Source organism: Pleurodeles waltl, chromosome 8 (assembly GCF_031143425.1).
Source record: "Pleurodeles waltl isolate 20211129_DDA chromosome 8, aPleWal1.hap1.20221129, whole genome shotgun sequence".
In the NCBI taxonomy this organism is placed as follows: Eukaryota; Metazoa; Chordata; class Amphibia; order Caudata; family Salamandridae; genus Pleurodeles; species Pleurodeles waltl.
The window spans coordinates 319523850-319540433 of record NC_090447.1 but is presented as its reverse complement, the minus strand read 5'-3'; the positions used below and the strand labels follow the sequence as shown (position 1 = coordinate 319540433).

General features: G+C 41.6%; 1 protein-coding gene across 1 annotated transcript in view; it reads left to right on the top strand.

Moving 5' to 3' along the window:
• CCDC181 (coiled-coil domain containing 181) overlaps nt 1-16584 on the top strand; it is a 277488-nt gene that overhangs the window by 96907 nt on the left and 163997 nt on the right. Inside the window, exon 2 of the mRNA XM_069204169.1 lies at nt 5261-5399. Coding sequence (XP_069060270.1) covers nt 5274-5399 — 126 coding nt within the window. The 5' untranslated portion in view covers nt 5261-5273. The remainder of the gene's footprint in view (nt 1-5260; nt 5400-16584) is intronic.

Genomic DNA, 16584 nt, shown 5'->3' with positions numbered 1-16584 from the left:
TGCCCATACCAGGCACATTAGAAAATATATGGCAAGTCATAAAAACAGGCGAGCATAAGATTCCCATAATGCGCATAAAAGGAACATCAGAAGAATATATGGCAAGTCATAGGAAACAGATTAGCATAAATGTCCATAACAAGGAACATATGGAAACACGTGACAAGGCATTCAGGTACTCTGTGGAAAACATACGTCACTGACAGGGTCATATAATAAACAGTGCCAGTCCTCCTGCGCATGTATCACCCAAAACACCCAGGATGTCCAGGCCAGGAACCATCCCAGGCCGATTTGAGGGAAAAGGGGACCCCCCCAGCGCTCCTTCTGCACCAACATGGAGGCAGCCTGGTGATGAGTGCCAGAGGAGGGTGGCACAGCCCCCCTCCTAATTTTGTGGCGGCCCCTCTGAGGGCCAATGCCTGATCCGGGTGTTAATTATCCCCGGGGACATGACTGGCCCTCACGGGGGCAGGGGAACCAAACCGAAGCAAAGGCCTGAACTAGATCAAGGGCAGCTGCCCACGTTCTCGTGGGGCGGCTGCAGGCGTCCGGTTCCCCCAATCAGGGGGAACTAGATATTCAGCTGGAGCCTCCTGGCTTTGGGGTCACAAAGCCCCATACTTCCACCTAGCCGGTAGACTCCTCACCTCTGATGGTGCCGATCTGGGGCCCTCTGCGGTCCTGCGGGCTGCTCCGCTCCATCTCCTTGGGGCGGGCAAGTCCTGGGAGCCTCCCCAGCACTGCCAGGGCAGGTCAGCTCTTCTTCTTATGCAGCCCGGCCGCAGGAATCAAATGCACCAGAAGTGGATGTCTGTTTGTGCCCCAGGGGCGCCTCTTGACAGCCTCCCACGCTCAGTGAGAAACCAAATAGGCTGTTTGTCACTACCAGGACAGGCCACACCACTAGGCACATGTCCTGCATTCTACATACATAGCACCCTGCCCATAGGGCTAGCTAGGGCCTACCTTAGGGGTGACTTACATGTAGTAAAAGGGGAGTTCTGGGCCTGGCAAGTAAATTTAGATGCCAGGTCCTTGTGACAGTAACTGTGCACGCTGGACCTGCGCTAGCAGGCATGAGATAGGTTTGACAGGCTACTTCTATGAGGGGCACAAGCAGCGCTGCAGGCCCACTAGTAGCATTTAATTTACAGGCCCTGGGTATAGGGATACCACTGTACAAGGGACTTAAAGGTAAATTAAATGTGCCAATTAGGTGTAAGCCAATCATACCAACTTTAGAAGGGAGAGCACCTTCACTTTAGCACCAATCAGCAGTGATAAAGTGCTCAGAGTCCTAGAGCCAACAGCAAGAGGTCAGAAAAATAGGAGGACACAGGCAAAACGTTTGGGGATGACCCTGCAAAAAGTGCCAGGTCCAACAGGAGCAAAAAAGGCAAAGTAATAAGCTAAAATCTAGCATATCACTTCATCTTTTAGAAATAAAACTGAGGGCCTTATTTAGGTTTTGGTGGATGGGGTAGTCTGTCACCCACAGTTCTGTTGAAGAAAACTGTGCAAATAGAACTTGGGGCACAAACAAGATCAATACATGAGTAGAAATTCAGGGCTCAAGCACTACATTTCTACTCTTAAAAATGCATGTATTTCTTAATTTACAGACACAAGCTATGTGATCTGAACTTAACATTGGCTCTGTCAGGAGAATACCATGCGTTATGTACTCTACAAAGGAGAGGAAAATGTTGCAAAGCTGCCCCCTCTATAGAATCAGGCTGTTTGCCTTTGGAATCTTTTTATTTCAATCTGTTAAGTCATGTTGCACCTTTTTTGGGTTGCAGTCTCAGTGGGTTATAAATTGCTTAAATAAGCGGGTAGTGTTGACCTTTATTGTTTAATGGGTGTTTTACACAGGACATGGCTAGAGCCTGGCGTGCAAACCCTTGTTTGGTGCACACCCTATAATTCATGAACTCACATGTTTTTCAACAGCAAAAGTTTTTTTTTTTCTTTACAATTTAGAGAAGCCCTTTTATAAGACTGAAAAGCCTTTCCAGCTCTTAAAAGGGCTTTTGCAATGTTTTCTGTAATGCATGTTGGAATGAGCATCAAAGGGGCATTGCCCTCCTGTTTCCAGTTGGAAGGGTATGTATCAATGACTTGTGGCCACAACTGCGGTTTCCAACCATCGAGTTACCACACCCTAGTTCAGTGGTCTCCAAATGTTTTAATGCCGCACCCCCCAGTTGAAAAATAAAAATCATTGGACTCCCCCTCAGAATTTTTCACAATTGTTTTATAAGGATGGCAATGTTTAAATATGTTTAGACCTATTTAAACATTGCAGTTAAGTACTGTTACCTTTTTGTAAATGCAATAGCATGCTTCTGCATAAAACCAAGGCATGTTATCTGTATAATGCTTCTTTTGGCCCGTGTCTGGGTCCCCCTCCCCGCCCTCCCGGGATCACTTGAGGCCCCCCAGTTCAAAGACCTCTTCCCTAGTTTGGGGGCAATAACTGATTTGCAACTGAAAACCTTTCCTGTAGGACAGGTTTTCTTTTGAGAATCATGTTGGGGTGCCCTGGGGTAGCAAGTAGTGGTTCAGAGGACCGCTGCATGCTTTTCCTGAGAAGTACCCAAACTGTAAACTTTTTTTCTAAAAGCAGTAAGCCTCCCTTTAATGGACCATAGGTGCTTTAAAGAAATGTTTTCCATTTGCAAATGCAGCTTCAGTGACCAAGGTCTGCTCTCCATTGCAGACATCCATCCTTGCATGTGCAGCTAATCACAGGGCATCAAAAATTGTGAACTACTTAATATTCATTAGGTCGGACACTATGCAGTACCCTGCAGATGAATAATTTATTATGCGACCTATTAATACATGGGTCCTCTTAAACATTTTCACAGGGGCCACAAAGTTTGGTCTATGACGTGACTGAGGGCTGCATTGATGCCAGAAGGGTGGCGGACGGGGTTGGTGGTAGTTGGGTGTAGGAGGAGGGAAGCATATACATGTAGTGTCTGAATTGCACAAAGAGAAGCCATGAACTAGGGACTCATCACTGCTTCTTCTTTTAACCAAATTGTGTGATCCTAGGCAAATATTTAGTTTCACTCTCCCTGCTTTTTCTTCATTATCAGATACCAGGACCTTGTGTATGATTTAGGGCTATATGTACAAACACTTTTTCCCATAGACACAGAATGGGTAAAAACCTTTGCTACATCTGGCCCTTAATCATTTAGAATGTTTATGTATAATAGCGACCCAGGCCAGTCAAAGAGTGCACATGACTGACTTGCCTCTTAGTTCACTGTTGGCATTGTTGCCACGGTGGGGGGAAGATTGAATGTTTCTAAATTCTTGTTTGAAACAATCTCTTTTAAATAATGACTTCTCAATGCACTGGTGTACTAAGTAGAAACTGTTCTGCATATTAATGAAATACACTTTTTAAATTTTGAAAAGGCTCGGTCATGCTTTTACACTTCTGCAGCAAATATGTCTTTAAATGGGAGGTGTTTATAAACTTAATTTGTACAGGACACCCAATTTATTTATTTTAACATCAATGCACCTCAAATAAATGCCTGCCTGTTTATTTAACCTCTTTTTAATATTAGCTCTGAGCCGAGTAAACAGCGGCCAAGTGTTGCTGGTGATTAGAGGGCCGCATGTGAAGGTCAGGGGGGCCGCATGGGGCCCCCAGTCCTTAATGTAAGTATCAATATATTAATACATAGTTTGCATCGTATATTTAATTCCCTTTCGCGAACCAATCGGTGTGCAATTTACACATTCTTAGTTTATGAACGTGTATCATACATCCAGCTTCTAATGGTAATAAAGTGCTCATACAATAACCTAAATAACGTATTTCAAATTTAGAAATCTTTGACCCGAAGCCACTGGCTTCACCCCTCTCACATGTGAAATCCAGGAGATTATTTCAAATGTGGCAAGCTTTGTCAAAAATTGGCAAAGTTCTCCTCGGAAACATGATCTTTGAATTCCCACAAGAAGTGGAGCGCAACCTTAAAAATATTAGTGATGTGTGCACCCTGAATATCGAGGCCAGAATATTTATTAAGGGTGGCAAATACGGATGAATTAAGTTGGAAATATCAAAATATAAAAGCAAGTATAGATAAAAAGGTAAGTATAGATTTAGAGTTTCTATAACTAGCTCCACATATATGTACCTTGAAGATATATATATATATATCTTCAAGGTACATATATGTGCAGTTAGAAACAGTAAATCGATACTTTCTGTATATTCACTTAACTTTCGATATTTCGGTCTTTGATATTCTGTCCACAATATCCATGTGCCACTATATTCATAGGCTCGATATTCAGTTGTACATTTATTTGTGGAATGACACCTGTCCAAAATGTACGACTGTTATCTTTTTATCTTAGTTTTACTTCAACAACAAAATACGTTCTAAAAATGCTAAAATAAACAGCATTCCTTTCGTTGAACCCAACTTTCATTTTAGGATATTATACTGAAAAACAACCATGGAGTAATGTTTTACTTTGACCATGCTTCAGGCTTCCTTGTTCCTTTGACCTTGAACGTCCTGGTTCCTTAGTTCCTTCTCACTGGCAGCCTCATGCCTGCAGGCTGCTCACTTCACCGGCGGTGCGCACTCTTCCAGTGCGCCAGCCAGCAGGGGGTCCGGAACAGAGCGTGTGACAGGAACATGCCCTGCGGCCGCCCTGCCAGTTCGCATTCTCAGTAGTTGTTTCACCTTTTAGGGCTGCCCTAGGCAAATGCGTCCTAATTAGACGCCGTTTTCCTGTCCTCCTATAAATGACACCATGGTTGTCACTCAACCTGCTGTCGCCCCATCACTCTCCTTCCGTTTCAACCTGATTTTATTCAACCACTGTTTTTTACACCCCCGCTTTCCTTTTGGTTAATCCAAATAAAGCCTGAGCTCAAATTCCATCGAGTGTTCACATGACCACCTCTTACCTTTTCTTTACGAAATAATTTAAAACGTAGCTGCTCTTAAATTAACTATATAATTTCCCTCTAATTTTCTTTGACCAGGTCATTTTCACATTTCTGCTGTGATCTTAGCCCTAGGTCACCATTTTTTGTGTAGCAGTGCGCTATATAAATGATCAATAAGTCAATCAATCAATCAATCAACCACTCAACTGCACAGAATCAGCATGTCCTGAACATATAATAAAAAAAAGAAACGTGCAACTGTGTATGTTCTCTGGTCCTTTAGGTTTACATGTGTGTGTTATACATTTGTGCCACCTACAGGGTGATTAGAAGAATGGCCCAATCAAGTAAAACCGAAGAGCCTGGTGAATCTGAAGAAAACGTGGACTATGAGGATGATTTTGAAAAAGACCTTGATTGGTTAATTAACGAAGACCAAGACAACCATCAGGACTCTGAGGTACTTCTTTCGCATTAAAGTAATCCTTTAATAAAACGTATTTTGGAATGTCAAAGCTTCTGTAATTAAAACCTATATATTTTTTTAGAAATAAGATATTCTGAGGATCAATATGGCGATCCCTCCAGTGTTTTCTGAGAAAATAACAACAGTTTCAGTTAATATAGGGTGATGCATACTACTCTGAAAGGGGTATTGCGGAGAGTATCCATTCTGCGCCTGTATCCCTAAACCTTGTAGTGTCACCTTTAAGTGTTGTAGAGAGCCAACTTCCCCCTGAATCTGGGAGGAGGTTTAAGAGGGATTAAACTTTGTAGTGTTCAATGTAGTCGACAACAGTTAGAAAAGCTCATATTACCAGATGACTCGAATTCTGTTAGATTTGAGGTTTTATAGTGTAAGGAATCAATTTAGGCAAAAGTAGAGATAACACTATAAACCCTTCGAATAAACATGAATATAGAGCCTTCTCTTAAGTAGCAGAACATCTGTTTATTTTAAAAATGGTGTGCAGTGGAAACATTTTCTAAAAACAAACCAGAAAAGCGTTCCGGCAGTGTCAATAGATTGCTAAGATTGCTGAAATGCATAGCTGAATGGAAAAGGGGAATGGACCTCTATATGGCAGCGGAAAGAGTAACATATAGGAGCATGGGGTGCCTGCGCAAATTCCGCAAAGTGTGGGGCTGTTGGATCAATCATTATGGACTACACCTGCAAGATGATACCGATGACACGCCTTCATCCAAAAATCACTACTGTGGATAATTTGTTTTGCCATGCCTACCAATTTGCTGATAAGCTGACGTTTTGTTATACCTTATCCTCATTCACTATTGTGGAAACACTTGATGTACTGATATCCTACCGATTTCTATTTTTGCTTGTAATTGGCACCCATCTGTGCCCCTTTTGGTATGAGCTACAAAAACGAATAAACATGTTTAAAAAAAGATTGCTCAAATGCAAATCTGTTTACCTCTCACCTACACAAAAGAGAGGAAGTTCAGATGAGCATTCTTTTCAAATGACACCACTGAAATAAAAGATCCTTCCAGAAATGCATTCCTGGAAATTATACAGTTAGTATTCTGACACAAAAGAGCTAAACTAGACACTGAATGCATTGGTAAAATTGATGTTCTCATATTTAAAAAAAATACATTTATCCTAGGATAGCTCACATTGAGCTAAGAGGAAGCATATAGATTTTATTGAATATGACCAGTTCCATTCCATTCCAAGTTACCATGGGAATATATAAGGTTTCAAATTGTTTTCACTTATTATCTGTAACTATAGCTTGCCTACTTTTTATGAATAGGTCACTTAATAGAAGTGCACATTGCAGAGGTTATTGGGAATAGACACCATGCAAGAAAACAAACCCTCAAAGTCTCATAAGGCTGTTTCACAAAGGATGGTTGTGCCTTCAGATGAGTGTCTGCATTTTATCTTTGTTCTTTCACTTTGTCTAGACCAGTGGTCAGCAAACAGTGGCTCGCAAGCCACATGCGGCTCTTTGGCCCCTTGAGTGTGGCTCTTCCACAAAATACAACATGCAGTTGAAACTTCGTGATGACTGGTTTTCTTATTTCTATTTTTACATACTTATTTGGTGTTTATGTGTCTTTATTTTTAGGCGAGTGCTCTGAAGCGCCTTATTGAGAAAACATTTCCAGAAAGATAAAATGTCAACGCGTATCGTCAAGTCGTATCTCTGTATCGTGTTCTACAATGTATTACTTCCGAGCGTGTGGCCCCGCAGGAAAGACTAGAATTGTAGTTAAAATCCGCACCCCTGCAGTTGGTAATTCCACCATCTCTGTCCGAAATGCTTTGCCTTCCCTCCAAGGTACCCCCACCAGCGGCACTTTCCCCTCCACTCGCTGCCGTTCTACGCATTTAGAGGCCACAAAGTTTCAATCGGCCTGTACATACGGGGAGGTGCGCGCGATTCATGCATGAGTTGAGTGAGCCAGTCAGTCAGCAGTCTCATTGTGCAGTGGTTAGTGCTAGTCGCGTCTGCAAATCGCGCGCGGGTGACAAAAGTACCTACTCGAAGCAAAAAGTTACCTGTATTTTTCCAACCAGCTGCAAATCCTACAGGTATTTTTGTCATCAATTTAAGAATTGTAATTATTTTGTGTTGGTGGCTTTATTATTATAAAATGAAACATTTTTTAGGTGCCCTGTTTGACATGGCTACAAAGAAGAAGCAAAGAAAAACGGAAGACAAAAAAACGTGAATTTAAAGTTGAATGGACCAAGACTTTCGCGTTTATTCAAAATGTAAATGGCATTCCGACCTGTCTTATTTGTCAGGAAAAACTGGCACATAACCAAAAATCTAATTTAGAGAGACCCTTTACAACTAAACACGTGTCATTTAGTACTAAATATCCTGTCGGTGATGCAAGGAAGAAAGCAGTTGAAGAACTTCAGAAGAGTCAAGAAAAATCAAGTTCTGTATTTAATTACTGGATGCAATCTTCCAACAATGTTAATATTGCAAGTTTTGTGGTTAGTCAAGAGATTGCTAAGAGAGGGAAACCATATACAGACGGCGAATACATAAAAAGTTGTTTTATAAATGCATCCAAAGAGCTATTTCGGGGTTTTTAAGAACAAAGCAGATATTCTAAAAAAAATTAAAGAGTTACTATTGTCTGCTAAAACAGTGAAAGATAGAACAGTCAAAATGCCTTCGAATATAACCAACCAGCAAGTCGAAGATCTTAAATTGGTTTCAGCTTTGTCAATAGCAGTTGATGAGTCTTGTGACACAAATGATACAGCGCAAGTGTCACTTTTTGTACGATTTATTTCATCTACAGGTTCTAAAGAAGAACTTTTAGGATTATTGCCACTCAAAGGTCAAACACGTGGAGAGGATATAGCAATTGGTGTAATTGAGTGCATTGAAAATCATCATATTCCACTCGTTAAAATTGTCTCAATTTCAACAGACAGGGCGAACAGTATGACCGGCGTAAGAAACTGTTTTTTTGCTATTTTGAAAGAAAAAAATAATCACGAGATACTTACATACCATTGCATCATTCATCAAGAAGCGCTTTGTGTGCAGACATTTCCAGAAGAAATTTGCAAAGTTATGGAATTGGTGATTAAGATTATCAACTCCATTATAGCTAACACTCTTAATCATCGCCAATTGAAAGAATATTTAGTTGAAATGGAGAGTGAGTACGCAGATCTTCTGCTGCATAACAAGGTACGTTGGTTATCAAAGGAAACATTTTAAAATGTTTTGCTTCCTTATTAACAGAAATTAAAGCATTTCTCCTTGAGAAGGGTGTCCACTATCCAGAACTAACGTACGATCAGTGGATCAAAAAATTGTATTTCATGGTAGACGTTACTTCTCATCCAAATCAACTTAATCGTGAACTACAGGGGAAAGGAAACCCAATTTTTTCGATGTTAGAAGAAGTTATTGCATTCAAAAACAAATTATCTCTTTTTGCTCAAGATTTTGAAAGAGAAACTTTGATTTACTTTCCAAGCCTGTTTAAACATCGCCAAGAAAATTATTCTGATATTGACATTTGCTATTTCAAAACAACACTTTTAAATATGAGGGAAGCTTTTCTCAGCATGTTTCAGGAATTCAGAAACAGAAAAGCAACATTAGCCTTTGTTAAAAACCCTCTCAATGCTACTGTAACAGAATTACATTTTTCTCCCTTTAATATTGATGTTGGCAACTTTGAGATGCAATTGCTGGATTTAAAAAACAAAGAATTGTGGCGCTCGAAAGTTGAATGTCTTTGTGCTGATATAGAAATATTAGAGAAAAACAAATGTGAACTTAGTTCACAGCATAAGTGGTCTGAGGCTCAGCCGCCTAAAGCTGAACTCTGAAAAAACGGAAGTCCTCATCCTCGGCAACACCCCGTCCGCCTGGGACGACTCCTGGTGGCCCACGGCCCTCGGCACCGCACCGACCCCCGCAGACCACGCCCGCAACCTCGGCTTCATCTTGGACCCTCTTCTCACCATGACCAAGCAAGTCAACGCCGTGTCCTCCGCCTGCTTCCTCACTCTCCGCATGCTCCGCAAGATCTTCCGCTGGATCCCCGCCGACACCAGAAAAACCGTGACCCACGCCCTTGTCACGAGTCGCCTGGACTACGGCAACACCCTCTACGCCGGGACCACCGCCAAACTCCAAAACCGCCTGCAACGCATCCAAAACGCCTCGGCCCGCCTCATCCTCGACGTACCCCGCAACAGCCACATCTCCGCACACCTGAGACACCTGCATTGGCTCCCAGTCAGCAAAAGGATCACCTTCCGTCTTCTCACCCACGCACACAAAGCCCTCCACAACAAGGGACCGGAATACCTCAACAGACGCCTCAGCTTCTACGTCCCCACCCGCCCCCTCCGCTCCGCTGGCCTCGCACTTGCTGCCGTCCCTCGCACCCGCCGCTCCACGGCGGGTGGGAGATCTTTCTCCTTCCTGGCGGCCAAGACCTGGAACTCCCTCCCCACCAGCCTCAGGACCACCCAGGACCACTCCGCTTTCCGGAGACTCCTAAAGACTTGGCTGTTCGAGCAGCGATAACCCCCCCTTTCCCCCCTAGCGCCTTGAGACCCGCACGGGTGAGTAGCGCGCTTTATAAATGTTAATGATTTGATTTGATTTGATTTGCTTTGAAAGACCTGGGGAAGGAAGATATATTTTGATTTTGAACACCTGGAATAGTATTCCTAACTCATATAATCAGCTGAAAAAACTAGCATTTGCTGTTCTTTACTCATTCAGGTCTACATATTCATGCAAACAATCATTTTCAAGCATGAACCTTATCAAGAGTAAATTGAGAAGTCGTCTTATTGAAGAGAACCTGGAATTGTGCTTAAAATTAAAAACAACAACATACAAACCTGACTTACCCAAACTTTCCAAGGAGATGCAAGGCCATTGTTCATATTAGTGTTTGTCAATCATTGTCATGAGTTAATTTTATGGATACCTTACAATTTAATTTTATCAATAAATAATATTGTTATTAAGCATGATATCAAGTTTTATTCAACGCACCTATAGTTTAACTAAGACTTAAAACTTTAAGTAAAATTTATTAAGTTAATTTTAGGGAGCGTGTGGAGTGAAAAAAGATGTAGTGTCGAGGATTGAGAAAAAGTATGTTGAGATGGTTTGGACATATAGAGAGGATGAACGAAAGGAGATAGACGAAACAAGTATGCAAGACGAGTGTGGATGGGAGAGTTGGAAGGGGTCGACCTCAGCGAACGTACCTCAATCAGATTGAGGACGTTTTTAGCAAAGGCCAGCTTAGAAGTACCCTAAATAAGTTAATAACAATGTACCTACCTATACAGTTTAAGTTTAAAAAATTGGGCTCTCAAAAGAAATTTCAATCGTTGTACTGTAGATATTTGGCTCTTTTGACTAATGAGTTTGCCGACCAGTGGTCTAGACCATTAATTGAATAGTTGTTGGAGACATGGCTTGTTGAGAATGGGAGAGGATGTGAGACACCTGAAATAATACTGCTCCTAATTTAAGTGCCATCCATTGTCATCCACACATGATCTAATCACCTCTTGTTTTAAGAAGCAGACTAGTGCCATAGGTTTGTGCTTTTCCCCGACGGGAAGGGGAAAACATAGCCTTAAAGTGACTTATTTTCCCCCAGTGCTGCATGCATCAAAGATGAGTAGCTGTAAAAGGGATGGAGGGCTATTACAATGGTTTGTTTTGGAACAGCTGGTTTTATGTTTGAGTGAGTATGTAGTTCCCAAATTGGTGGCACATACTGTGCAGGGGGTCAGGTTGACATACATGGAACTTATACTTTTGAAGGCATAGCTTTCAGCGCTCAGCTAGCACAAGAACGTCCGTGTGAAATGGTAATCTGTAAGCAGCAAATGTATTGTATAATACAAATGTGCCAAAAACCTGCAAGACAACAAAATACACACAAAAGTTAGTCAGATATTTATTTGTCCTGACTACCAGAATCAATCCATGATAAGCAAACACATTCAAGTACATCAACAAACAAGTACAACAGAAAGCATGTTGTTAGTCATTGTCACAAAGAAGGAACTCGCTTTCAACGTGCAGCCCTTAAAGACATTGATGAAGATATCCATCACCTCACTGGACTAGTGAGTCCTATAGGAACCAGTAAGACTGTGGGTACCTGCATTCTGTGCTAAAGACTCTCAGAGAGGTAAAAAATCTGTAAAGAAGAGTAAAAAAGCCATGCAGAAACACAATTCTGCACTTGGTAATGGGTATTCTGGTATAGCATCCCTTTGAAGTTTCAAGATGGGGACTTATAAAAGTACTTACATATGAAACATTTTCTACAAGGAGGCTACAAGAAATGCAATATTTTTCATGAGGGTCTGTACATAACTTTCTAATGGATGCATCTTCCTGCAGGTTCCTAACCTAAAAGTGTAATCAGTTTGTATCCAGATTTTCAGCAAATGCCCTCTCGGGGTTAAGTGATGCTGTATGAGCGCCACCAACATGTGTGATATCTTTTCCATTTTTTCTGTGCACAAATAAGGCCAGAGTAAGTAGTTTGACAGCCTTTTTCCTGTCTGTGTTTCACCCAGTCTTTTAAATCTTTTTTCATTTGCTTTGCAAATCCTCAGGCTTCATGTCTTTCCTGAGTGTAGAAGGCAAATTGGTGATCTGATCGACAGCCATCATGCATATGATGTGTAGATCCAGCCAGTTATTTAGGTCTTGTTACTCATTTGGCCTCATAAAACCTAATGCCACAATATGGCAGGTGGGCTATTGAAGGCCATGTCTCAACCACACTATGTGGACCACCCAACATCATCTCAAAGTTGTTACCTGTGAAAGAGGATGTTTCTCATGTTTGGAGTAATCAGGGTTAGACGCTTACCCATAATACAGATCAGTGTCTTCTGCTGTCCAATGTAAGGGTGACTACTTCTGGAAGCTACATTGTCACCACATATGGGAATATATGGTAAGCAAATGCACTCAAGAAGTTGCCAACTTCTCAAGAAGAAAAAAGCAAAGGTGTAAAAAAACCTCCTTGCTTATGAAGTCTTCACATGGTTGGAGGAAACCAAGAATCCAGGAAATAAAGTCCCAAGAGCAGAGAGTCCAGATCAGCAAGTAAATGGAGCAAGGAAACAAATGAAGGAACGCTGCTTTATTGGGACACACCCTCCAACCACACTGAGGCCTTTAAATAGTAAAAGAACAGAAAAAAGGGAATGGCATAAAGCACCACATGACAGGAACCATAATGTCAGGAAGAAATTAAGGGAGGAATAACTGTGATAGAAAGGAAAAGAAAAAAGAACAAAAACCTGAAGTGGACTACCTACAGAGACTTCCTAAAAGGCAGCTGCAAACTATAAGGCAAGTGATTGCCATTTTTGAGTTGAAGGGCGAAGGAGTAGCTGCCAGGAGCACAATAGGAAGCAGGCCCAGTGTGGGAGACTCTCGCAGCCCACAGCTGTGTGCTTTGTATACCATCTTCTGACCCCGGCAACCACCAGATCTTGCAAAGTAGTACGATTCTCAGAAGCCCAGGTGGCCAAGAAGCTGTGGATGCAACAAGATGCCATAATCATAAAAACGTAAGAAGCATTCATATCCCTCCTTGCACAAGAATATTCAATGGTGTCAGAACAGATGCCATTCTCTAGACCTTCATATCCTTCATTTTTATGTTCACTAAAATTACCACTACTACCATCATTACCACCAGACACCTACACCTAACACGTCTATGAGAAACTTCAACCTCAACAGATGTTTATATAACACACACTGTAAACTAGATCAGACAGATTCCACAAGGGAGGCAGTGCTGAAGATTTTCGATGTGTACTTTAGCCCTATTGTAATCCCACGGAAGTAGCTAGTGTTACTTTAGCTGACAAACAATACATCCCCACTCAGTGGCTATATTGGCAGCTTCAGATCTGAGTCTGATCTTTTGTACTCCCCTGTCTGTTGTGACTACCCGATTGCTTTATGCTCAAGCACCAAGCACAAAGACCATATCTAGGGCAGTGTTAAAGATGGTTACTTCAGTCTTTACTGACAAGAAGTCTCTGCTGAAAAAAGGTACTTATACTGGAATGATTTGTTTATTTTGGCATTTTGTTCAGATCTGGCACAGATGTAGGATTCCTAGAACCATACCATTAACGGGACAAGGACGATCACCCTAAGCTGCTGTTAATCTTCTCTCATTCTGACACTGGATATTACTCAATTTATAAAGCAAGAGTAGACACTGCAGAATCCAACAACCTACCAATCTAATAGATGCTAATCACAGTCTCTGCACTGGATGTCTTACAGTAGTGCCTAGGCTTCTGAACCTTACTTCTAGTGGGTGCTATTTCAGCAGCATAGGAAATGCCTCATTCTGCCCTTGCAGTTAATAGACACTGTGAGGAATGAATAAGGGCTGTACGCTTGGCATAGATGGCCTTTATTCCTCTAGCACAAATTCATCAGGCACAGGTATCTGGAAATCCAAGAGTGATGTGATAGATGGAGACTGACTGGTGGGATGCGTTCATAGGTGTGTTCCTCACTCAAGAGTATGGAGATAAGTCATGACATAGGCAGCCATCTTGAGCGGGGCCTTGTATAAAAGCCTAGCCGGTGATCCAACGCTATGCCAGTTTTTGAGTTTTCCATGAGTGATAGGTTCTTACTGGTATTCTGCTCTGTATACAGGCTGCCTCATGCCTCTTCCAATACCTCACTATACTCATCCATGAGAGTGCCTTCCACCATTGCAGTCCTCTTCCTAGCTGTCACCTGTGTTGAGGCCAAGGTCTAGTTTTCGAAAAAACAAAGGACAGCAAGATAATGTGTTGCGCAACCCCACCATTTTCTGTGAACCCAATGTGGATTACTCACATGTGAATCTTACACAAGGTAGAAACGTTTGGAGCCTCATACTTCCTTTGTCAGCTAACACAGCCAGCTACACTAGTCCCTGCAGAGTTAAAGACAAGAGATAAACCAAAGGCTTTTAGACTCTCTGATAAACCTTATTTAGAGTGTGGCAGACACACTGATAAACACAACTGAGTACACGAGCCACCAAACCCACAGTCCACCCACCTCATTGAGAGACTGGTGGACCTTAAGTTTTCAGTTGATAGAGCCACCGTTGGCTTTGTCGACAAAATACTTCTGATGACTCAGGTGTATAGAGATAGTTAGAGGAAGGACATTACACATTATCCTCCCTATTTTGGGTGTGCAGTGTATTGTATTTTTTCCTGTACGTTACCCGAGGAAAAACCTGGCGGTGAGGGTCAGAGAAAATAACTATAATGACTCCATACTCCCAGGGCATGGGAGGCCATTAATGTTTTGTTTTTGAAAAACTAAAGAAGTTAAAAGTTTGGTGAATGGCCATCAAAACTGATGGCGGCAGCACACCAAACGTTTATCACATTAAAAGGAAACCCTGTAATGGCAGTTCCCTTCAATGTAAAGAGCTGACCGCTGGGCCCGCTGTCAGCTTTAAATTTGATGGGCAGAAGTCCCACCTTGGTGGTGGAGGAAATGTCATTGGGCCACCATGACAGAATGTTCTCTTCCCCCAAATTCTAAGTCAGGCCCCAAGTTAAGACTGCATTCAATAGCACTAGAACAGTGAAAGACTAGTGAAAACCCACATGTATCCAGAGTCAACCTCTCACTAATAGTAGGCTGTTTTTGTTTATGTCCTTAAGGCTATAAAACGTGGTTGCCTTATCCCAAACAGAGGGAAAATCATGGCATTGGATAAGATATCTAGGAATAATTATTGATGTACACACCTATGTTTTGAGGTCCGGCCCTGACAGCAAGTAGTGTTATCGTTGTTCTTCTTTAATAGAGTGCAAGGTCCTTAGCAGAAGAAGGCATGTTTCAGAATAGCAGCCCACACCTGCCCACTTTTACTCTGAATTCTAACCCCCTTTTCCCTACTTCATTGTGCGTTGCTCTGCTCTTGTTCGGAGCATCCCTAGTCTGGGTGAGTCCGGGCATGCATTGTTTCTGCCAGGGCCAGAAAAACACAAGTATAATGCATGAGTAGTAAATTGAACCAATCAATACAACACCTATAAAAATTACTTATATATTTAAATAGTTATTTTGTGTAAATAAATTGTAATAAATGTAACTATATATACATATATATATACATATATATACATATATATATATATATATATATATATATATATATATATATATAGTAACATTAACACATAAACACTAATTGACAACAACCATAAAAGAGTAAACCAGCAAGAAAAATTTAAATACCATGTTGTACGGACTCTCGTTTCTCTACAAGACTGCTGGATTAGGGATGGAGCACCTCTGTTTGTAGGCGACTAAGTCACTCCTACACCAGTTGGCAACTGTGGGCCCAGTCCTTTCGGCTCTCTAGCAGCACCTCACCAAAACCCAAGTAGTAAAGGTGGTTTCTAGCAACCTAGCCCATGGACTCTGAAAATCTCTCTGGGAAATCGAGGTGGAACAAGTCTTACCCTTTTCTCTTGTTAGCAATAAGTCTCTTACACATACAGGCAGGAAAGACGATGCAGGATAGTTTTCAATACAATTATCGAAAAGAATGCAACCTGCAATAAAATGCATGAGCTGCAATGATTAGGATAATGATAAATAAAAAAATCATGATTGTGAAAATGAGCGATGTAAATACGAACAACCCCAAAATATTGCAATAAACATGAATATGAAAATTCCTCCCTGAAGCATATTTACCACCCTAAAGCGAGCAAGGCATGATAAACCTAATCTGTCCATGCTGTGTCCATGAGAAGCACCCCAACCCCTGTTACCATGAGACAAGGTTGGCCTCCAGTCTCCAAATCAGGCTTTGTAGAGACACAAAGGCTAAGATCTGCTGCAAAGTGACGTGCAGTATAGATGGAATATCCTAGGTGGAGCCCCCTCTAGTGGCCTTGGTCTCACAAAGTGTTTTTTATCAGGATCATGTTAATGTTCATGCAGACATCCTGATGTGAGTATGCACCTCATCATCATCATCACCCTTTATTTCAAATAATTTGAATCATAAAAGGTACAATCACAAAAAAGAATAAAACCATCATAGACCAAAATGTCATAACATACAACTCC